This window comes from Polypterus senegalus, chromosome 1, assembly GCF_016835505.1.
Source record: "Polypterus senegalus isolate Bchr_013 chromosome 1, ASM1683550v1, whole genome shotgun sequence".
In the NCBI taxonomy this organism is placed as follows: domain Eukaryota; kingdom Metazoa; phylum Chordata; class Cladistia; order Polypteriformes; family Polypteridae; genus Polypterus; species Polypterus senegalus.
Window position 1 is genome coordinate 91,296,661 of NC_053154.1, and position 25,642 is coordinate 91,322,302.

A 25,642-nucleotide genomic window follows, 5' to 3' on the forward strand; every position below is an offset into this window, starting at 1 on the left:
GGTTTCCATATAGGACCAAAGCGTCAGTTGATGGTACTGTTCTGAACAATGGAAGTGTCTCAAAAAGGCAAATACTCTGACTGGTTTTCTTATGCATACACTTAAACAATAGTCAGCTTTCCTTGAGACAATGTACTAGAAATGTATAATTTGCTTTGTATGACAGACACAGTCTCCATAGAATAGCCCAAGAAATGAATTTAACAGCTGTAGTGTTTTATAAGGACTTCGACTATGTGAATTGTTCTTCAAAACTTTGCACAGAGAGCATTTAATTATAGGTATAAGAAACTAGCTATGAGTCACAGTTCATCTACATATCCTAACGGCTGTGACCGCTGTATTGAGTCTTCACTATACTGTCTATTGAGTCTGACAGTGTGTCAGTGTAAGTAAGGGCTGTTTTTCTTTCTGTCATGTTAAGGATTTAGATTCATTTAGTTAACTCTGTACATTAGTGAATTGATACAAATATACTTATCACATTTAGTTTCTCTTCTAACATAAGCTGTTAAGTATATATTCTTCTTAAATTTGAAATTACTGCCCAGATTTGCATGTGAATAAAGTATGTTGTGAGAACAGTGGATAGCTCCACTAGGAAAAGATAGTTTTCACTTATCACTTAAATAGATGACTAGTGAATCATTTTTTATTTGGAAAATATATGCTAATATTTTGCTATTTGTGCAGTTTCTCTTGAGAATGTATAAACAGAGAAAAAGGTTAGCATAAATTTGACACGGGCATATTCTTTGCATATGTTAAAGTATTAGCATGACATAGTACTTTGCCGTTTGGATCTTAAAATTCCTTACCTGTTGGAAATGTTTTGTATCAGTCATTTATTCCACCCCATTTGTATACTTGTACCAGACTAATAGTAATTATTTTTATAATTCTTAAAAGTAATTAAGTCAATGTAAATTTGGTGATGTGCCTCTTTATATCAATTGGTAAACTGCATTGTAATGGTTACACATGTTTAAATGAGGTGTGCTTCAGTGAAATGTCATCAAAACCACATAAATGTGCATTTAAACTTGATTTCCCTGCCTCCATGACAGGTAATGAAAACTCAAAATTCAGCATCTCAGAAAATTAGAATATTACAGACCAATAAAAAAAAGATTTTTAATACAGAAATGTAGGCCTACTTTTGCATGAATTACTGCATCAATGTGGCATGGAATGGAGGCGATCAGCCTGTGGCACTGCTGAGGTGTTATGGAAGCCCAGGATGCTTTGATAGCGACCTTCAGCTCATCTACATTGTTGGGTCTGGTGCCACTCATCTTCCTCTTGACAACTATGGGGTTTAGGTCAGGCGAGTTTGCTGGCCCAATCAAGCACAGTGAAACTATGGTCATTAAACCAGGTATTGGTACTTTTGGCAGTGTGGGCAGGTGCATAGTCCTGCTAGAAAATGAAATCAACATCTCCATAAAGCTAGTCGGCAGAAGGAAGCATAAAGTGCTCTAATATTTCCTGGTAGGTGGCTGTGCTTTATGGCTAAATTCTCCATTTCACTCTTTTTGCGAGCAGAAAGAACTTTCATATTTGTAGTTTAATTCACCATTCTTATAGAAATGTAACATTACTGTTTTGTATCCAGTAAATAAATGGGCATACATATTTGAGGTTAATGAGTATATTTGATGCTTCTCCACTTATTTATTTTAATTTTCATGGCTATAATTTAATTTTGGTATATATTTGAATCACTGTGTTTATTTAGATCATGATACAACATTGGTGGTTTTTAGATGAATTTGCACAATTGATTTTATGAATAGTTGCTGGTGGTAATGTCTAAGGTGTCCTGCTAATAGATCTTTTTTACTCAAACAGGTACTTTCCAGTAGTGCTGCTAGCTCAGCTATCACTGCCTTGTCCCCAGGAGGGTTGCTTATGCAGGGAGGAGCACATCAAGCCATAAATCGTGAGCAATTTCTGTTTTCATTTCTTTCTTGATTCTTGTATCTTAATTGTTATTAAATATGGCCATGTCAATCTTATTTCAGGATGTGGACTTCTTTTAAAGCAAAGTCTTTTATTCTTTTTAATATGAATATTTAAATGTTCTTTGTGAAAAGAACTAGCTCTGTTATCCAGCTTAACTCTGGAAATTTTCTACATCCATAGACCTCAGTACCATTGGTTAATTGGATGTTACAGAAGTACTATGTACGTTTCTTTATCCAATATTTCTATTTTTCTTCTATTTACAAGGGGCTAATATTGTTAGTTTATTTGAGCCACTTACAGTTAAATATGGTACATGCAATCCTTGGCAGTGTTGGTGTGAAAGAGATTGCAGCAGATCTCTGTATTAAAGTGGCATTCGGTAATGATACAAAGTTATTTAATGTTGATTCGTTCAAAGTGAAAAATTCCTACAAATCTCATCTCCATTAGAATCAAAGCCTAAAATTAGAACTGTCACAGTATACAGAGGATTTGAATAAATGTCTGCCAACCAAAGTTATTATAGTTTTGCCTTTTTACATTAGTTTTTATTTCTATATTTTTGGACTTTACTTGGAAATTCAGTTTAATTTTAGTTTTCTTTCATTGTGTATTTTTAGTTTTAATTTAGTTTTTATTTCATAAAGGAATTTCTGTTTTATTTTTATATCTATTAGTTTTAGTAATTATGACATGGAGTTCCTTCGGAGTTTATTTTTGTGTCACAATCGGACAGAACTGTACACTTAATGGTTTTGGATATGAGTTTAATGTTAGTGGAAGCTTACTACCCTACATGGTTTACTATCTGGTTTTGTTTTTGTCTGATAAAAACAAGCATCATCAAAACTAAATACTGAATATACTTTCATAATTTTAAAAATATTTTCCATGTCATTTGTGCTGAACAAATCTGCACTGACTATTGGCGCTTATCTTTCCTTTTATTGCCCAGAATGGGCCAATTTGTAATGAAATTTAGGTGAATTTTAAGATTTGAGGGCTCTTTACTGTAAATGTCAACAACACACGTATATCCTGCTCAACACAATGTGCTTATAATGAATGCCTCCAATATTACATTAAAAAATCTCCTATACTGGCCCTTGTTATTTTCTACCAGCCATATTGATCTCTGATTCTATCTTGGGCACATTCAATTTATAGACAGAATTTTGCCACCTGCAGGCCTAAAAATATATAAAAAAATCAGAAAACAGATTCTGCTGTGTTCTGACAGGTGTGATCATGAAAATCATGGGGGCTTAGGAAGAACAGGACTCTTAGGCTTCAATGACTGTGCAGACATCACATAGCTGTATTGAGGGAAGCAAGGAAAAAGAAACATTTTTTGTCAAGGTTAGAGGCAGTGAGACTTGAATAGCCCATGCATAAGAACAGGAAACCCTTAATGAGCTTAGCAAGAGTAAGTAGTAGGAGCATAGACAGGCACAAAACGACAGAGACAACATCTAAGATTAAGAACAATATATACATTATCTAAACCTGTTTATCCAAAGCAGGATCGCAGGAAACTTGGTGCCTACCCCAGCAGGTTTGGATGCAAGGCAGGAAAAATCCCTGGTATGTGATAGGTATGACATGGCTGATGTTAAGAACAAAAAGAATATTATATTTCAACTCTGTATTTTGAGAGAGAGATAGAGAAAGAAAAATATAATTCTGTTACTGGGTTATTTTCACAATATCAGGTGTTTTAACCTGTGAATATGAACTAAAAAGATATATTAATAAATATCAAATAAATACAAAAACACATTAGTATGTTTAGTTTTTCATCACTTGGCAGATTCTCTTCGCCTACCTACCTGTAGTTCAGTAGAGATGTTGCCAACTCAGGAATTTTGCAAAGTTTGTATAGCTTAGGTGTTAAATGACGTTTTTAAAGCAAAAGTGATTGGTCAGCAACAATATGCTGATCTTGTAGGATGACCTAGTCAGTCTCTTGATCAGTGTCTTTTTATTTTAAAATATTGGGAGTGATCTCCCATAGACTTTCTTGTATACTCAGATATGGAGATGTATATTTGAGGAGTAAACCACAAGACAGTGATTATATTTTTATATTATGTACCTTAAAGCAGGCATGTCAAACTCACTGCCATTGGTGGGCCGCTTTGACTGCCATACGTGCGTCATCAGGCCGCACTATAACAAATACTATTATAAAAAGTTACTGTAGCTTTCTTTCCAATACTGAGAACTTTAAAAAATGTAACACTTAAAGTTTAAAGAAAAGCAATTTATTTCTATACACTCTCTGTACAATTACAGTCTTAGCCTCTTAGCTAGGTCCTTATATTATTATATTATATTCATTGCTTATATAGGAGTCTTACAGTGTGAGATCTATTTCTTTTGTTCCGACACTTGGCATCTCTTGTTAGTAACCAGTTCTTCAATATCAGGCTTGAAATCTTGTGCAGCTGCAACTTTTATGAGTATTGAAAGGTGCTCGACAGGAAGTCTTGAGCGATGTGGGGTTTTGGTAGCTTCATTAACGAAAACAATTTCTAACAAAGGTAAGTCTTTCTGAACATAGACAGTACTTTCGATGCCAACTTACGGATCTGCTCATACGAGGGTGGTGGTTAAGCATACAAGCCTGGCACACCAACTTCGTTGTATTTTGCCTTCAGAATAGAATCTGACTGCAGTTCAATCAATTCCATTTGGATATTCTCATGCACATTCTCAACGTTGTAAGAGAACAGCGCAAAGTCCTGTTCGTGTGAACTGAAATCATGAAAACGCTCACTGAATTCATTGCTCAGTAATTCAAGTTGGAAAACAAATCCTCCAAAGTACAAATTTTACTTTACTAAGTTTACTTCAAAGTTTATATTGTAAAATAAGCCAATATGCAAAAAGCCACCTGACCTACACTAATTTTACAAACTCAAAATCACAAAAATATGTTAATAAACAACTCACCAACTTCTTGCGTCCACTTCAGATCTTCATCTGTAGTCTGCACTAACTATTCGTTACAATACTAGGACAAAATTACATAAAACTAGAGCAAAAAATGTGAAAATATGTGGGCTATTACTACTCGTGATGGTCAGTTCTGCCCAGTGGCCAGTCTCAGCAGCCCAGCCAGTAGTGTAGCCTAGCAGGGGTGGCTCTAGACTTGTGGCAGCCCTAGGCAGAGAAAGAATTGATGGCCCCTTCACCTGCCAATGTCAATATGATATCTTATGCACGGTGGATGGCCACGTCCATTGCGGACACTGCATAGCCACCTCGTGCTCATGGCATGCTTCTATATGTGCGTGTCCGTAATTTGAAAACCAAGTGGCGGCCCATGATATTCTCATTATGGCAGAACGTTATAATACTGCATATAGCTTACTGCTCCGACTCTAGCGACATTAGTAAATACAGCGTACTAATTAACAAGAAACACAATGTTTTTCGGCCACATTGCCGTCAGCCATGTCGTTATTTTCTCTTTCTGTTTTATATTCAATATATATTGGCGTGGCGGCCCTGTGCAGGTGCACAGTTTGCACATGCCTAAGGCCGCACCTGCTGCAGCCTAGCACTTCAGTTGTGACGTTGCGGCTCATTAACTTTGGTCAAGGCTCGTGGCTATACTAGCAGATGTTTCTGCTACCGTAATGTCATGGGAAAACTTGCTTTTGTCAGAAGGCAGAAGTAAGAAAAGTCAGTGAGTAACGCCGAAGATGCAGAATGATTCAATCACAAACGATAGTAATCATTTTGTACAAGTTCAGTGCCAACTGGGGTCTGTCGTGCCAGCCGCACAGATTTCTGTTTCTGGCCAGCATGTGGCCCGGGGGCCGCGTGTTTGACATGCCTATCATCAACAACAAATCAAGTCAAATCAATGATATACTAAACAATTATTATAATTGGAAAGTTGAATAAATCAGACTCTGCAGCTCCATGAATAAAAAAACTAAAATTGAGCATGTGTTCAAAAGTAAATACAGATCTACAATTTTGGTGTAACAACCACATGCCAAATTTCATCCATCTCATTGCATTTTTGAGTTATCGTGTTTATATACACACACACACACACACACACACACACACACCCACACACCATACAGGCATAATTCCAAAAAGCAGTACTTTCGGATTTGGAAGGTCTAAAACATCATGATTCATCAAAATCTTGAGGTTGAATTTTTTCACGATTACTATAATTTCTCTATACTCCATATAAGAGAAAGTAAAAACGATTTCTCCTGTGCAAAGTGACAGATGAATTACTGTCAACAAAAAGCAGTCACCTGAGAAATAAACTGAAACATTTGTTTACAAAAGAACACATTAACTCTTTCAGCCCTGACATCCTATTACTAGTACATAAATACACAGGCGTTTTGTAAAGCACAGGCACGTTTGCAGCCGTTGGAACCGGGCATGCACAGACTATTAGCACAAACTGGAGAGACTGGCATACAGTCCGCAAAACACAGTAGTGAAGATGGATGCTTCTGGACTGTGTGCACCACATAGCATAGCAAGTAGCTCCACTTTGTTTTATTTGACAACTATTGTATAACAATAGTTATGATTTTTTTTTTTTTGTTTTTTCATTTTTGAGCTTCCTAGACACCCCAAAGGTAGAATATCTCAAATATTTTTTCCTTAAAAGCAGAAAGTCCAGGGCCGAAAGGGTTAATATTATTTTTACTTGAATGTTTATGGAATATTTATTTAAAAAAATGTTATGTATATTGTTTACAAATACGTGCAATACTTAATAACACAATTAACAGTTAATGACATGTTTTTAACTTTCAATATACTACCTCAGTAACAGTATCTATTTAATCAATGTAAAAAAAAAAGCTGTTGACCGGATTTACTTTTTACTTTTTATTGTTTACATAACTTTATTCTTACCTTTAGCAAAGAATTACAATATTTCAAGTATTTGCATTTAATGAATAAAATTTCTTTTGTTTTCATAAATGTAAAAATTTAATGCATTCAGTATTGTTATTTATTTAAATAATTGTTTTATTGAGTTGCATAATATACTGTATTGAGTATCGAAAATGGCACTAACTTCCATACTTGGCATTTTTGAAATTTTGAAGTTTGGCATTGTGACCACCCTAGTTTGTACTCTCTACTATATAAATAAAATGTATTGTTTTTATCTTTATTATTAAGTTTAAATATATTGGGGTTCTGTTTACAAGTGAGATTAGATGTAATACTGAGTTTGACCAAAAGGTAAGTGCATAGGTTGCAGCAGTGGCCCTCCAGTGTTGGGACAAAAATAATGATAAAAATGCATTAAAAAGGAGTTTAACTTTAAAGTAATTTAATCACAATTACAAATACATCTATAAAAGTAAGTCATATTAGTTTGACTGAAAATCAGCAGAATGCTTTGGCTGTAAAGGAGATCAGAAACATAACACTTTGATACATGACAACATGTAGAAACAAAAGAGTTCCAGATAGGCCAAATAGTCTGTCCAAACTACAGGTGGTGCTATGGTCACAAAAACTACAAAATTGTTACATGTGCTAAGGGGTATAGTCTTAACTTTTACGAATAGAATTAATACAGTCCTCTGTTTTGGATCAGATTAATCACCATTCTAAGGGTAGTCTTGCTATCTTTTGGGGGTCTTGGTCTTACTCCTGCTGACATTGCATCCTTTTGAGTCGTTGCACCAGCAATTGGTTCTCAGGTTGGCAATCAGCATTGCTATTTTTTCTATGTAGCATTATCCATAGCATGCAACAGCAGAACAGATGGCAGGAGTATAAAGTTGATCATTAGATTTGTCCAAAGGTACATTAATAAAAAGTTCTCTTAAAAGCAAGTCTGTTGAACTTGGTCTTTGGTTTTGACAGTCTGACTAGAACCGGAATACAACAATAGTTTTGTACTCTGATAGAGATCAGGTGATTGATTATATGTTAATCATTTGTATCTCATTCATTTCTCTTAGCTGAAGTTTTGCACTACAAACTTATTTGGTGGTATCATTTGAAATAATGTCACCTCTATCTCTAAATTTTCATTTTTCTGGTTTCAAATAGATTTTTGGTGCAGAAGTGAAAACAACAGTCAAAAGTTTTTTTCTGTTGAGGTCATATTGAGGAAACTATTTTGTCACTCTCCAGGTGTATGTATCTTTCAGGCTCAGACATATGAATATCACCACATCTGTCTGTAGTTGTTCCTGAGGTAAATCATAGAATAAAAAATATACTACCCTGAAAACAATAGAATTGATTATAAATCAAATGCTTTTCAAGAAGCCAGTTCAAATATATTGTATCTGACCATTTTTTGGTGGTCTTAATCAATATTAACCTTTTTATCACCATTAAATTTATGCTTCATGTCTCAAGAGCAGATTTGCTTCACCAAGGCTCAGGACATCTATCCCATACATGGATATTGCTTGTTTGGGTTTACATTCACCCTACTCATCCTTCACTTTATGAATTGTTAGACCCCATGGTGACACTTCTTTTTATATGCCAAACCTGACTGGGCTGAATTGGTGATTGGTTCTGGTAGCAATACTGCAAGGATTTATTGTGGAACAAAATCCCATGTACCACAGAAATCTTTAACAACTTCTCCCTTTTTATTTCTGATATTCACTTTGCAAATGAAGTTGGTTAATCAAATATTGCTGGCCTGTTTCTGGGACATCTCAACAACATTTGTTTTTTATTAGCAGCCTAAGTCTTTCAGATCTTATCAATATAAACTATTTACCATTCCATTCACTATTTCCACTGTTTCCATTTGTAAATATCAGTACCTGAAATAGTTATTTTACTTTGCTTAGATATTCTTATACTGATTCAAAAATGAAACATTTTCAGTCAGTGTTTATGAAAACAAAATCCAAACTTTTTTGTTCATTGATTCTTTAGTAGTGAAACATTTTTATCTTCATCCAGAAACATTGTGTTGCATTTAATTTGCTGCTAATATTTACTTTTCTCTAGCAGTTAGAGAATTTGTTCAGTTATTGCTTGTAAGCTGCTGATGGATTTCTTTCTGAATTCTCTTGATAACTCTGAAAGCCTTCTGACATGGGTGGAGTATAGTTTAAGTTTCTGCATTTATCAGTGTATATATTTTGTTTAATCCTGTCTTCTTTTGTTTAATTGTGCATAATAAATTGCACCACGTGCTACCAGTCTTGGTAATTGTAAAAACTGTGACTTTTTTTAATGTTCACTTCTTAATCATGAGTCGTATCAATTGGAAAGCTATGACAACTGAACTCCTATGATATTTGCTTTTAGAAATGTGCTGGTCACTCCCCCACCTGAAGCTAAACAGAATACCATATTGATATCACCTCCATTATCTCTATTTTGGTTTAAAAAACTCAAGATTTCTTTGTTCTGAGATGAGGAAATCAATGACCATGCTCTTTATCACAATATTATTTTATTTATTTGTTTTTATTTGAGCCACTTATCATTTAATATCCTTATCAATTTCAGAGAATTATTGATGAATAGATTGGCTTAACTGACTCTTTATAATTTCCTCCGGGTCTTTTAAGCAAAACATATGAATATTTGGCTTAAAATGAATTATATGTTCTCAGCTTATGCTTATAAAATTATATTTTACAGAAGTCTAAATATGAGTATTTCTCTTTCACCATTTCTCATTAGCTTTCATATTCCTGGAGTTATAATTTAATAAAGGCTAACAGATTTATTCAGATTCAATTTTAAGACTTCCATTTGTGTTAAACAACATTGTGCACGTTTGTGTAATATCTCCCAAACATTAGTTAATAGAGTCATCACCATTAAAATATTGAGGCAGAGTGGTGGCTCTGAGGCTAGGGATCTGCACTTGCAATCAAAAGGTTCGAATCCCATAAATGCCAAAAGGGATTCTGCTCTGAGCACTTTGAATAGTGAGAGAAGCACTATATAAATGCAAAGAATTATTAAAATAAATATATTATTTTTAGATAAAGCCTAGCTTTAATCTAACTTTTTACTTTTATTACAGTGCACCGAATACCCATACTTTGAGATAGGAGAGTATAGTATGGTTTGCTCAGGATGAATTTCATTCACTATACTTATTTTCATGCTCTGGCCTCCTTGCCAGCATTTACAGATTACAGTAAAATAAAAATACAGTGGCATAGCACTCACTTAGAATTATGTAAGTGGTTATTGAAGGTAGACATTTTATATAACATTTTCTACAATTATTTCTTTTGTAAATGCAAGTCAAAACTTTGCTGCAAGCAGTATAGCTCCGTACAATATTGTATACATTTCACTGTTAAAAATGTATTCTTGATTAGATCTACTCTGCAGGAGATATGAGAAGCACCCATTTCCTTTGACTATATGTTTTACTTTCTTATTCCCCATATATTGTTCTAAAATGCATTTTTCTCAAGCTTTTGTGTAATTTCATTATTCTCATAACTCCTTTTTCTGTTAGCCCTTTCCAAAGTAATAACAGATGGAATAAGCATTCTAATATCATAAACCTATTTTAGATTACACTTTGCAGTCTCATTCATTTGAGTTAGAGGAATGTTGAGCTGACTATTGAAGTACAATGATAAACAATGTCCTCTGTTACTTAAAAATATAAAAAATTAATTTACTCACTTAGGGTAAAGTCAAACATTTTTCATAACATGGCAGCCTTTTTCTATACCATTATCAAGTAGCAAAATTGAATAATTGGTCACACATGGTCTCTAATTATTTTAGCTGTTCTGCTTCCTGTATCTTTTCCTGTTTTGATACATATGATGTGAAAAGGGGCTTGTACAACTTACAATTGTATCTGACCAAAAATGTATGTATTGTACTACTGTTATTAAATTAAATGAAAAAATCTAAATTTAAAGCAAAAGAGTGATTATTGTTGTACATTTTAAGTAGTTTTGTAAATATTTGAGAAAATGTTTAATATTTTACTTCAGCTGTTTCTGCTACCTGTAGTATAATATGATGGTCTTTGTGGAAGGAAATAGAACACCCAGTGCTGTTTATTATCAGATTAAATGAATTTTGATGTTAAAAGGCGCTTATTAAATTTTCCTCACGATTCCTATTTCAGAAATGGTGCCAAATGACATACAGTCAGAGCTTAAACACCTTTATGTTGCTGCAGGAGAACTGCTCAGGCATTTCTGGTCTTGCTTTCCGGTAAACTCTCCATTTCTGGAGGAGAAGGTAAGCAATACAGAGATGTCAAATACTGGACTACTGGTCTTACTGGAATTTTAATCTTTGATATATTTTTATGTGGGTCTCCACCATCTCCTAATCATTTCCCCACTTCCCCTTCCTTTTCATGGAATTTTTAGGACACTTGTGCATTTTTGTATATGTTAGAATGTGAGGGTTTTCATAAAACCTGAATAATTGTTCTTTAAAGGAATTCTCCATCCAAAAGTGTATTTTTTTATGTGTTACGTATCCCATGTGGTTAATTGTGATAGTCTAGAAAAAAATTTTAGTGTCATGTTTTCCACAGTTTAGACCAATGCTGGACCACACAGCAAACACTACCAAACAGAAGTCTATAAAAAACGTCACACACATTTTTTGCTAAAATAATAGTTACATTAATAATTCTTGAAAAACAGAGAAAAGTACATGCAAAGAAAATCTGATCAGAAAGGAACAAGCTTTTGAATTGAAGATAAGACTTTAGACAAGTGAATTAATGGGAGAGGCAGTTTTTAAGTTCAAAAGCTTATTCCCATGTGAATGCATTTCCTCTGTGTGCAGTACTCTGCTTTTCTGGAAGTATTTATTTAACAATATTTAAAAAAAAAATTAAAGCATAAAACTAAAATAAAAGTCACATTATTATTATTATTTGACAATTGGAGCTCTAATTAACTGCAATCTCCTAGTATTTCATTTATTAATCATTTAAGTATTGCCCAACCCCCTCTAACTCAACAAATCTTTAAAGGGCATTTGAAATTCATAAGGTCTAATGTGTATTACTTGAACAGAACTCATTTTGTTACTTTATGGTATTTTTTTTATGTATTTGTTGTTTTTAATGATAACTATTTAATTGTATTTTATATACATATTTCTGTCAGGCTTTCTGGTATAGTCTTCTGTTGTTTTATAGTTCTTAATAAAGGTAATACCATTTTTTGCTTGTTTTTTATCCCAGAATTTATTTACTATTTATATTATATTTAATTTTAAGTTTAAACAAACTATTTTAAGTTCAAGTGTATTGTCATGGTGCATACAGCACAACTTACATATTACAATCAATTTCTTACTTGCATGTCCCTTTAGAGCAGTGACAATAATACCACACAAACACTATACAATATATAATATGCAACATATTTTTGCTAGTGTTCATATTAATGTTTTGGTTCAATAATTGTTATTATGATTGGCTTTTCAGTAACTTATGAGGATATAAACTGTTTTCTGATTCTACTGGTGCAAGGGCCAGTTGTCCTGTATTATCAACCAGAAGGAAATAGTGAGAAAAGCAACTATATAGAATGGCTCAGATCTTTAATTGTAACATTTGCCTTTCGAAGAGAGCAAGTGTTGTATACATTGTGAAACAGAAGGCAGGTGGGTGGAAAGAATATTTTGGACTGCTTTTACTACTCTCTAATATACAGTGCACCCAGAAAGTATTCACAGCACATCACTTTTTCCACATTTTGTTATGTTACAGCCTTATTCCAAAATGGATTAAATTCATTTTTTCCTCAGAATTCTACACACAACACCCCATAATAACAACATGAAAAAAATTTACTTGAAGTTTTTGCAAATTTATTACAAATAAAAAAACTGAGAAATCACATGTACATAAGTATTCACAGTCTTTGCTCAATACTTTGTCGATGCACCTTTGGCAGCAATTACAGCCTCAAGTCTTTTTGAATATGATGCCACAACCTTGGCACACCTGTCCTTGGCCAGTGTCGCCCATTCCTCTTTGCAGCACCTCTCAAGCTCCATCAGGTTGGATGGGAAGCGTCGGTGCACAGCCATTTTAAGATCTCTCCAGAGATGTTCAATCGGATTCAAGTCTGGGCTCTGGCTGGGCCACTCAAGGACATTCACAGAGTTGTCCTGAAGCCACTCCTTTGATATCTTAGCTATGTGCTTAGGGTTGTTGTCCTGCTGAAAGATGAACCGTCACCCCAGTCTGAGGTCAGGAGCACTCTGGAGCACTCTTTCCCTTTATCCTGACTAGTCTCCCACTTCCTGCCACTGAAAAACATCCCCACAGCATGATGCTGCCACCACCATGCTTCACTGTAGGGATTGTATTGGCCTGGTGATGAGCGGTGCCTGGTTTCCTCCAAACGTGAGGCCTGGCATTCACACCAAAGAGTTCAATCTTTGTCTCATCAGACCACAAAATTTTGTTTCTCATGGTCTGAGAGTCCTTCAGGTGCCTTTTGGCAAACTCCAGGCGGGCTGCCATGTACCTTTTACTAAGGAGTGGCTTCCGTCTGGCCACGCTATCATACAGGCCTGATTGGTGGATTGTTGCAGAGATGGTTGTCCTTCTGGAAGGTTCTTGTCTGTCCACAGAGGACCTCTGGAGCTCTGACAGAGTGACCATCGGGTTCTTGGTCACCTCCCTGACTAAGGCGCTTCTCCCCTGATCGCTCAGTTTAGATGGCCAGCCAGCTCTAGGAAGTGTCCTGGTGGTTTCGAACTTCTTCCACTTACGGCCACTGGAGGCCACTGTGCTCATTGGGACCTTCAAAGCAGCAGAAATTTTTCTGTAGCCTACCCCAGATTTGTACCTCGAGACAATCCTTCCTCGGAGGTCTACAGACAATTCCTTTGACTTCATGTTTGGTTTGTGCTCTGACATAAACTGTCAACTGTGGGACCTTTATATAGACAGGTGTATGCCTTTCCAAATCATGTCCAATCAACTGAGTTTACCACAGGTGGACTCCAATTAAGCTGCAGAAACATCTCAAGGATGATCAGGGGAAACGGGATGCAGCTGAGCTCATTTTTGAGCTTCATGACAAAGGCTGTGAATACTTACGTACATGTGATTTCTCAGTTTTTTTATTTTTAATAAATTTGCAAAAACCTCAAGTAAACTTTTTTCTCGTTATCATTATGGGGTGTTGTGTGTAGAATTCTGAGGAAAAAAATGAATTTAATCCATTTTGGAATAAGGCGGTAACATAAAATGTGAAAAAAGTGATGTGCTGTGAATACTTTCCGGATGCACTGTAATACTGTTAAGCTGAGTAGGAGATGTACCATGATGTTATGCAGTCAGTAAGGATGGATAGCACTGTGCACCTATATAAGTTTAAGAGAACTAATGGAGAAATTCAGTCTGTCCATAGACTTCTGAGAAAGTAGAAGCATTGACAAGAGAAAGTGTGCTGCCTTGACAAGAGCTGAAATGTGTTGTGCCAACTTCAGTTCATGCTCACTCTTAAGAAATTTAAAGCTACTCGCCTATTCCAGAGCATCCCCCTCCATTGTAGATGGGAGAGCTGACTTCCTTTTTTTTCCTAAAGTGTATGACCACCTATTTGGTTTTTATGACATTAAGCGTTTAATTGTTGTGTCTTCACCTCATTGTTAGCACATTGTAACATTATAAGCTGTCTCATCATTGTTAGAGAGCAGGTCTATGATATTGTAATTCCTAAAGCTGTGAACACTAATTTTCATCCAGGTTTCATCTATAGTGAATTTCATTTCTAAACATAAGTTCCACTTTTTGTTTTTCAGAAAGCTTCAATATGTGTACATATATATGTATGTGTTCATACACACACACACACGTATTGTCTAAAATAACAAATGGATTGTGATAATATATAAGTGATATCACATAATCATATTGACTTATAATTCTGATCATCATGCATGAATTCAGGATTAAGTGTCTTCCACCTTGGATAAGGGTAATTACTCCCCACTACCCATCTACAATTGTATATATCCAATACAGTCATGTAAAAACTAAGTACACCCCATTAAATATTTATTCTTTTTTTAGCATACTGTATGTGGACATACCAAGATATGATCTTCATTTAAACAGTATTTGTACATAAAGGTAATGTAAATGTGGCATGATGTTCGTTATATTTTGTAGTCCATTGTATAATTTAAATCAATGTAAATACAAAATTTGCAGGTGGAAAAAGCAAGTACAACCCCTACATTTATCTCTTCTTGAAATACCTAAAATGAAAAGCAGATACACCACATCAGGTGCAAATGATTAGAACATCAATTGAGAGGATCTTGGAGGAACCTGTCTTATGAAACCTCAGTCATTTAGTTTGGTTTGCTCTTTGTCATTGTGCTTTGCCAGTGGTGGTCCTCCATTTGTTCTTTCCGAATCAATCCTTTTTAAATCATCAAAGCAGACTTTAAACTTTGTTTTATGACATAGATTACCTTTGTATACCTCACTAACACAGTGCAAAGATGTCCAAAAGCCTTGCCAGAAATAATAATTTATTGATACAAAGACTCAAGGAAGAGATTTTCCAACAAAAAAAAAAGTATCAAATATTAAACAAACCTTATCTGCCCACTGGGACTTACTAAACAAGTTTGGGTCCATTTTATCTTGAGGCAAGGCTTATTCACTTGTGTAACACCTAAACTTATATTGTCACAAGCACCAGTATCTCTCCTGGTCATCACCCAGTTTTTTTTTTTTTACTTTGGGCATACTGTCTCTCAATCAGTTGAGCCTGTGTCCTCAATGTACCACCCAACTCCAAGCTCAGTGGGTGTATGAGCAGGGGGCGATAGCTCCTTTGTTGGTATGAATTTTTTTGTAATTGCGGCATGTTACATAACCCAAATCAATATAGATATGATATTAAAAGGCAATACACCTCCGTTAGTGGTACGGCGGTAAGAAATCACATAGGAGAAGTAACTTGGCTTTCTTCAATGACGGCTTACGCTGCATAACAGACAAAGGAAGCCAATGGCAAGAACCCAGTTTGGGAATGGGGTCCCGATGTGTACAGTTTGCCATTTTCGCTGCTGCATTGGAGGGATTTTCAGGATTGGATGACCTTATCTTCCATTCATCCATCGGCTTCAAAGGTGTGCTGGGTAGTGTTCCAAGGCTTTATACTCTTTCTTCATGTGCAGGCCCCCACTTAAGTGAATAATACAATTCCAAACAAAGCAAAAAGGATACAATTTCATGCTGACTCTGACAGACGAAAAATAGTGCACTTTTCCCCAGCTGTCTTTATCTGGCTTGTCTTATGCTTTGCCTAGCAGTTCTAAATTATGAGCCCCTGTGCTAAATCTGTGTCAACAGTGCATGTGAGTAGAAATAAAAGTAGATTTAAAAAATATACTTGTACAGAGGACAGAGACATATTAAACTTTTGTTACAGTGGGGTGCTGGCAAGGAGCAACCTTTAAAACCCCTCCTGGAGTTACTTCCAGGGTAACTCCAGACTTGCTTCCAGGTCAGCTGTGCCTTCAGAAAGTCATTGGGCTGCCCTGCCAGAGCTCCCTGTGGCATCCTAGTACAACATGGCATCTGTGATCTCTTAATTTCTGATTAAAAGTTTGGGCATTCTTGGGGTTATTTCTTCCATCAATTGGTTTGAAGAGGCACTCTCACTTTTGTGCACAATGACTAATTGATTCCAGTGTACTTCTTAATCATGTAATGCACATCAATCTTGGGGAAACTGCTAACTGCCTAACTAGCACTACAAGGGACTTACAATTTTACCAGTGCAGGCTTCCCTTTTACACCATGAAATTTGTTAGGCCAATTCCATTCTTGTCTCCTATCTATGCACCTTCAGTCTCTAGAAATATTTCACTATGTTTTGCAACAAAAGCAGATCATTATGAATTACACCCATAGGATTGCTACTGTGTAATGATAAGTGCCATAGTGTCCATAATCAAAGGGCCTAATCTGTAGAAACATTGAAATACTTTTTGTTTGTCAAGCCACTCCAACATCTACAAACAATATAGCTGTGTAGAACTGAATATTAAAGTGGTCAGGTGGTTTTGGGTAGTAATTTTAAAAATCTTAGTTTTTTTTCTCTTTTTCTTTTCTTTTTTTGTTTTATTTACACAAGGTTGTGAAAATGAAAAGTAACCTGGAACGGTTTCATTCTAGCAAGCTTCGTCCGTTCCAAGAGAAAGTCCAGAGGCAGTACTTGAGCACAAATGTAAGAGATCCTGCATTTATTCACCTCTTTTTGATTGAATTGTGTATAGGAAATGTAAATTTGTAATAATTATTTTTTGAGTACAGATTAAGAAAGTGATTAATGACGGACCTTACTAAATTGTATCTCCTGTTTTTCCAGCTGACAGGTCACTTAGAAGAAATGCTACAAGCTTCATATAGCAAGTTCCACATGTGGCAATCAAAGAGAATGATCAGAAAAACATGATGTGAACTTCTTATTAAAATTGTTGCCTGTGGGATTTTTGACAAAAAAAAGGAAGAGCAAGGAGGAATTCACAATATTAGTGAAACATTCTGAAATGGCCTGTTGAATTTCTTATATATATTTTTATATAAGTGAAATTCTGCCCAAATTCTAGTGGGAGATGGACAGTGTTTGTTACTTCTTTTTTTTTCCATTCTCCTCAGAAGGGTTTGCACAATGCAGTAGAAAAGGATCTTGGAGAGCGAGTAAATTAAACTCTGAGAGGATGTGGAAACTCACTCATTCACATGTATCTATAACGACCAAACTGTGAGAACTCAGAATGGCAATTATTCAGTATTTTTTTGTTCTTTTAAATCGCAGGGACTCAGGAACTGCAAAGTGTTTCATACTAATAGTGCTGCTTTATTAGAAAAAAAAAGAAATAAAATGTATAGTAATTGACTACAGGGTTTCCTATTTAAAAGAATCTCATTCATCATCGGTGTCTAGTTTTGTGGGTTTGTTATGGAATTAAAACAAAACAAAAAATCACAGTAAAAAGGATTATTGCAATATATGGTGATAGTCCACCTGTTTTGAGAAGATGCTGTTCAGTAAAGGTGTTTTATTAGCTCCAAGGCACTTGTTTTTGTAGGTCCAAAATATGGTTGGTTGTTGCCCACATCTTAGTGTACACAGAGGCCTTGAACAATCTTGGCAGTTTTAGGTGTTTAAGGAGTTTTGGCGAATTTCAAAATGTAATTGGCCTGTACTTATAGAAAGTCTAGAAATTGGTAACAAGAGTATGTATGGAGGAATATTTTTAAAGCCTATAACACCACTATGAAAAATACCTTTTTTGATTCCGTAAGGTCACAGTTCACACATTACACGAAAAAACATAATCACAGATTAGTATTTTTATTTTATTGATTAGCTATATTATGTCTATTTTCTTGGTTTTCAGAGAATTTGTATGATCAAGTTTGAAAATTTTGGACAGTGGGGCCTAAATGATGCTAACCTTACTGGGCAGAAGGTGCAGTTGTATTTGTGTCCCAGTAATTCTTTAATAGTTCAGAAGAGTTTCTGTTTAATAGACAGTTTATTTTGTAAAGTTCTTAGAAAACCAAACCAGTTTTGAGTATTTACCATTCATATTATCCTAGATCAGAAACAGGTAAAAAAAAAGTACTGTACGATAAAGCTCCAGAGTCCATTTACAGGTATGAAATAACCTAAAGTAAATAACTTTGTGAAAGAAAACTAGGAAATTTAAGACTTTGACTGGCCAATGTTTTTAAGGAAGATTAAGACATAAAAATGTTGAATGATAAAAGAAAGTCACTATCTGAATATTTCATATATGCCAGGCACCTTATTCTTCCTTTTCCAGACGAGAGCATGTGTACATTACGGAAGTGCAAATCCACACAATTCATTCAGTGGGTTTTAACTCCTCATTAAGAGATGTGTTGTTTTTCCTCATAACTTTTCATCATTACAGTGTTTTCTGATTTCCTCTAAATGAAAGAGTGATGGCTGGATCCTTAAATTTGAAATGCTGTAGATTTTGAGATAAGGGCTGGTATTTATGTGAACATCTTGAAAAGTCGATTTATTTCTCACTACTAGACAAATCTAAAAAAAACTTTGTTTAATTTCCAAAGATCACATTGGACCTTAGGTATTGTGGCAACAATCTTTCACAGTGATACATTAATGTAGCCCTTTATAGGGAGCCAACCAAAATGTTTTTCGAGTTATATAAGTAAGCATACTGGGTGTGAGTGCAATTCATTTCAATGCACAACAGAGAAAGGTTTTGACTAAAAAGCCCTGATTGAGAATAATCCAATCATCCCATTTCCTCGTAAGAGAGTGGCTACTACAAGAAGATAGCTTTTACTGAATATAGAATTTCTTCCCCATATTTTAACTGTAGTTTTTAATGTGTTCCAGTCAACAATCATTCATTTATCATATAGTTTTTAAAAAGTTTTTTGCCAGGTTTTTGGTGTGAGCCTGAGCTCAAACAGGTACTATGCTGTTTCTTGACAGCATTGGTTTATTTTACTCTAGTCTGCCTTTTTGCTCATTTTTTCTACAAAAAGAGATCCAGGTGTTTTTTATTTTTGCTTTTCACTGTCAAAGGTCACTTAAGAGAACTACCTAGCTGGTATTTTTATTTGATCACTTCAGTGGACGGCATAATTACCATTAATCACATTAATCATGTTGGTGATCTTTTTGTTTCTTTATTTGAATAATCCAAGCAATAAATATGCCGGCCTCTGAAAGATAAGGAGCTAGATATTTTTTTTTTACCTTGCTGCTGTTATCTTGAATTTTTTGTGTTCATTCTGTCCCACTCGGCATAATTACTGTATGATTTTTCTTCACTAAGACTCCTCCACATGGATAGACATAAGGGTCCATTATATTATAAAAGAGAGTTGCATTGTCCATTACATTCTTTGCCTGCCTGAAGTCATGAAGCTCCATGTAAAAGACTGATGAAGGCCCCCTTCGTTTTAGCAGGCTGGCCTGTTCACCTCTTGCAACAATGAAGCAGTAGTCAAGAGGATACAATTCCATAATTCTAAGGTTTTATGGTGTTTTTTTAAACATGTACTGTATATCATAGTCTATATAGAATAAAGGACAATAATTCTTTAAACTATTGTCAGGCTAATGCTTAACAGTGTTGTTAACACTGGTAGCTAAATGCCACATTACAGTATTAAAAGTGTTAAAAAAAGTCTTTCTTACTGTCCAAATTTTGTTCTTTTCCCTTATTGTAAAACTATTATATTCACTTTACTTAGTTTACAAATGTGCAAGCTTTTTCTTCCTCCAGATTGGAAGCTTTGCAGCAGTTAGTATATTTAAAAAAGAAATTACATGCATAAAGGTTTTACTTATGTACTAGTATGGACAGATGCAAGACCACCTTCTGAAACCAAGCTGCTTTCATCCTGTTCCTAAACTCTCCATTCAGACTTTAAACCATCTCTCAGTGTTGTATTTTGTTAAACAAAACTTCACTTAATTGATCAATTCTCATGCAGTTTTATAATTAAAAATTGTGTTGCAATAAACAAATGTGAGAAATGCATTCAGTATGAAATTAAAATTAGTGTAAATGCACATTATATGCACTTATTACAGTTTTATATTTTGTTCTATTAATTTCCATTCTTAATGCCTAACGGTCTTGTGCTCATTGCAGATATTATTTTAGAAATATAGTTTTGTCACTGTCCGGGTGAGTATCAATCCCCATTCTTCTCTCATGCTTCTCAGTTAGTGACAAGCAAGGACCATTATTTTTAATGGATATAGCAAATGCACATTTCAAAAGAAAAATTAGAATTCTGCTGCTCAACTACTTGAAAAAATCACTTGATTGTCAGAAAAAAACATTAAAAATGTATGGATTCTTTAGACTATTACTTTACTTACTACATATTAAGCTTTCAATTAAAATGAGAGCCAGTGACTGCGGTTAATCAGCAGCAGCAGTGTGAAGGGACTTCAGTTAGCACATCTCTGTACGGGATCCTTTCATATTTACTGTATGAGTTAGCAAAAAACATATGCCCCTTTCCAGAATTTTCATTTTTGTTAAATCATGATCAGATAATGCTGAGTGTTTGCACTGATTTTTTTTATATCTATGTATATTATAAATGATAGGTATGTGGGAGTGAGATATTTGTTAACAGGCTTGCACTGTGTTTTTGTAATTTTGACTTGTTTTTTCAGTCTACTTTATACAGCATGTTTCCCATTGCGAGATAAATGAGAAAGTGTAAATTAAACTTTTTCCTGCTTTTTCCTTTTCTTTTTTGGCAGGGGCAGATACTGTATGTTTTTGAGGATTGTTTCGATGTTGTTTGGGGAACAATAATACATTTTTAAAGAAAAATAAATTTATAAGAAAGATAAAATTGAAATAAAGTCTAGTTAAATTGTCTCAAAACATTCTTTTTGTTACATTGTTTTCTCTTTCTTTTCATGTACCTTCTTCATAGTGGTCACCCTGAGCTTTGCTACTTTTTTGTGTAAACTAGAATAATAAGTGTACTGCATCACAAACTCTAGATATTTACTACAGTTACGACAATGTGAAAAGTATCTTAGATCTAGACTTAGATCTCTCACTCAACATTTCAGAAAAGAACTGGAAAGCATCACAATTCACTCCAGCTCCATATGTGCAAAAACAACTTGAAATCATCTATTGAGCACATCTCTCTCGTTTAAAAGTATCCAAAATGTTTCCAGGGCAAGATTCAACCTGCAAACTTTGCTATCAATTTCCAGCCTCATTGGGCCATATGTTTCATGTGTGCACCAAATTAACATCATTTTGGATCAAAATCTTTAAATGCCTTTCAGACAGCCTGGGTGTCACAATCTCTCCTAATCCAGAGTGTTTGGTGTGCCTCCAGATGGGCTTAAAGTGGAGAAAGACAAACAAACTATAATTGCCTTTACTTCACTATTGGCACATAGATTTATTTAGCTTTCATTTACTTTTCTTATTGAGGGACCTGTTTTTGCTGCTAATTAACTTCTTTTGAACTAATTTTAATTGATTTGTTGTTAAAGACTTAGACCTCTTAATTGTTTCTCTTTCCTTAATTAGCAGCCAAAACAACTGGTGTCCAAAGTACAATATCTGAAAATAAAGGAAGGTGAAGGTCTCAGGAATGTCGATCTGCTCAGGTCCCCAAAACATTTGAACAGTGCTCTTAGAAAGAGAAATTCAACAATTTTGGAAATGTCTGCTAATGCACCATGACAGCAGCAAGAAAGACACGAAATTGAAGAACAGGTTTAAATAACGAAAAGGATTGGCACCTCATTAAGCAGCTGGTTGGAGTTTGAGGCCTTGACTTTGTTGGTCTTTTTGTGGCTCACTCACTTTACATTTAATTTCTGTTTGGGTGTCATTTAAGGAAAGAAATGAAGCAGTTCAGGGGAGCAAATCTTAAAAAAGCAATTCAGTTAAAATGAATTCACAAGAACTTAATTAGCAGCACAAACAGGACATTCATTATAAAAAGGGTTAGAATGAAAACCTGCAGCCCCGGTGACCCTCCTGGACAAGACTTGGAGACCCCTGACTTAGACAATATGATGAATAATAAAAAATGCAGGAAAACGTCAAAGAAACTGATGGAATGTACAACTGTAATATTCAAAAAGCATAGTAAAATATGTTATAAGGTGCTCAGTAATTTCTTTAAATTGGTAAGTACACAAATACTGTCAGGTGAAAAAGTAAGTGCACCATCATGTTTCTTTTTTAACATACTGTATTTGGATAAGATTTCATCTTCATTTAAATGGTATCTTTAGATAAAGGTGAGATAATAGAGAAAAAGAAATAAAATTTTCCTTTCCATTTATTCAATGAAAAATGAACAGATATGCCTTTTCCGTCTGTGAAAAAATTAAGTAGTTTCTTAGTCTTAATAGCTGGTATTACCTCCTTTGGCAGAAATACTGTCAAGTAGGAATTTCCTATAATTGTCATCCAGTCAGTTGACATTGACTGGGAGAAAGGTCTTCACATTCCTCCATGCAGAATTTTTTCATTTGTTCAGTGTTTGATGGGTGTCTTGCATGCACAGCACATTTCAGATTTCCCTACAGGATCTCAATTAAATTAGATCAGGGTTTTAACTTTCCAGAACCCTCCATTTCTTTCTTTTCTGGTTTACTGTTATGTTTACATTCCCTTTCATGTTACAATGTCCATTTTTGATTGGGCTTCAGTCTTCTGACAGACTTGTTTACTCTACAAAGATGTTTGAAAATGGCCGGGACAAAATTGCTGGAAGTGTTTAGAAGTTATTAGTAATAATCTTGTAGTGGTCCTTCAAGCAAACTGATGTTTTTTTTTTTTGTTTTTTTTAAATGATCATCACAAGTGTATTTAATTTTGTCATCATTCATTCAACTGGTTTAAACAGAGAAATTATTTCACTCAATTCTTTTTGCGTCTCACTAAGTATGGGAAGGAAAATCAGATTTCAGTCTGAATAGGCAAGATAACACAAAATAACAACATGAAGACTACACGGCCATCTCTAAAGAGGTAGGTGGTCGTTGCCAAAAAGTTTAAGGCTTATGCTGTAATCGGCATCCCTAGATGTTATTGTGCAAGGAAAATTGACCCAGGTTTGCAAAGAAAAGAAAAAAAAATGTCCAAGCTACCCTAAAAGCTCAATGTGCAACATTATTCAGGTCTAGCCTTCTGTCACTGTCTGGCTGTAAACACCCCTCTTGTAAAGACCTAGAAGGGACCCACTTCTAAGAAATGCAATTGCACGTTGACAAGCCAGAGTTCTTCTGAAAGAATAATACCAACTTTGTGTAATACTAGCTTTTACAAAAAAAAGCTTTGTAGGGAATAAAAATGTGCTTCCTATCAAGAAACATGTTGGATGTTGCTTTTCTGCCTCTAAGTTAGTGCACAACACAATGAAATTAGACTATCAGGGCATTTTGGAGTGAAACCTAGAGTCCGGTGTCGGAAAGCTTTGTCTCAGTGACAGGTCACGAGTCCTAAAGCCCAGAACATTCCTGAAATGCACCCAGCAATGGAAAGATGTGTTTGTAATGGTCAGTTATGAGTCCTGATATGAATTCCACTGTCCTGTGGTAAAAGCTCAAAGCTGTAGTTGGCTGAAGGTGTCATCAAACCTGAGAGAACTGAAGATGAGTTGTCCAAATGGAAATCTCACTCAGAACTACTCTTAACACTTAATGGCACTCATTTGCTCCAGATGCTGGGCTAAAAAATACTACATAGATTGCACTTTATTTGGATTAGGTTAAGTTTAAATTTTTATAACTTTTTTTATATTTTTGTCCATGCCATTTTAATGTAATTATTTAAAAAAATAAGTACAGTCATAATTCTAAAGCAAAATTCCTGTTCTATTAAATCTGATATGAAGAATTGTGGATATCATAATATAAGTTTCAGTTTATTTCTGAGACACCTGTGAGTTTTATTTTTTGTTTTTTAATAGAAAGGGTGCCAGTATTTCACCCACATCTGTAGATAAACTAAAATATAAAGTGCTCCAACTTTCAAAATGGTTAACCAAGCCCCCGAACACCCCCAAATGTTATGCCATGTGTAAATTTTCTAAGTTGCTATCCAGTTTGGACAATTACATGCTTCTGTTCTTTCTCTTTCTCCGACAGGACACAGAATCCATTACATTCATGATATTACAGCTCTCTGAATAATTAAAATACTGAGATGTATATGTGATATCTTTTTCATGATGATAGGAGTTAAAGCACGTTATTAAACAGGGAAACACGATGTGTGATTGTGCACGACCTTCGATGAAATTACTGTAGCAGTACTGTCTCTTTCAAACGTACTATCCTACAATTCCTGTCCTTACTTTTCTTTCCCCAAATACCCAATCGCCACACAATCAGCTCTGTAATAGACGTTAAGCCATCTGTAAGCGTACAACGACGATTGTTCAAAACTTTTAAGGAACATAGAATAGTTAAACACATGCTATGAAGATATTTCAATCCATCTATCCTTCCAGTGTCGCGCCATCCTCAGCAAATATACAGCACAAGGCAGGAACAATGCGTGAACTTTCTAGCGCTGCGGTGCAGTGTCCTCACATGTTTAAATATTAACAATACAGATTATTTAAATGAAGTTAAAGTTGTATCTGTATAATATATCATATATATAATATGTATCAACATATTTTGCTGTATTTCATCTTAAAAAATATCGTCATCATATGTAAATATGCGCTTTATAAAGTGGCGCAGGTTGTGCAATATTATAACTAGTGCAAGTTTACAGTGGGGTAATTGTACTTATAAGTACAAACAGTTCCACAAGGAGCAATTGATTGAGTGCGTTTATAGTTCTTGGGGTGAAACTGTTTCTGAACTGTGAGGTCCGTACAGGAAAGGCTTTGAAACGTTTTGCCGTGGCTGAGGCAGTGTGTGCTTGATGCTGTATACCGATAATTCTCTTTCCGATCAGCTACTGCTGTGATTCCCCACTCAGATACAGTGATATAAATACTCTGAGTGGTGCAGTGAGAGTAATATGGAAAAAGATGATCCGCTGTGGCAACTCCTAACAGGAGCAGCTGAAAGAAGAAGAAGAAGAAGGTGCAGTGAGAGTAACAACGCTAAAGCAGTTATGGTATTTGGAATACTATGGCTGTTCCCTGGACCATTAT

At 35.0% G+C, this 25,642-nt stretch overlaps 1 protein-coding gene across 1 annotated transcript in view; it reads left to right on the plus strand.

The window, feature by feature from the left end:
• The window catches only part of gtf2h1 (general transcription factor IIH, polypeptide 1), a 73,189-nt gene extending 55,340 nt beyond the window's left edge, over positions 1 to 17,849 (plus strand). Inside the window, exons 12-15 of the mRNA XM_039753234.1 lie at positions 1,852 to 1,942; positions 11,069 to 11,184; positions 17,085 to 17,177; positions 17,319 to 17,849. Of these exons, the coding sequence (XP_039609168.1) occupies positions 1,852 to 1,942; positions 11,069 to 11,184; positions 17,085 to 17,177; positions 17,319 to 17,405 (387 nt within the window). The 3' untranslated portion in view covers positions 17,406 to 17,849. The remainder of the gene's footprint in view (positions 1 to 1,851; positions 1,943 to 11,068; positions 11,185 to 17,084; positions 17,178 to 17,318) is intronic.
• Positions 17,850 to 25,642: the final 7,793 nt, after the last annotated feature.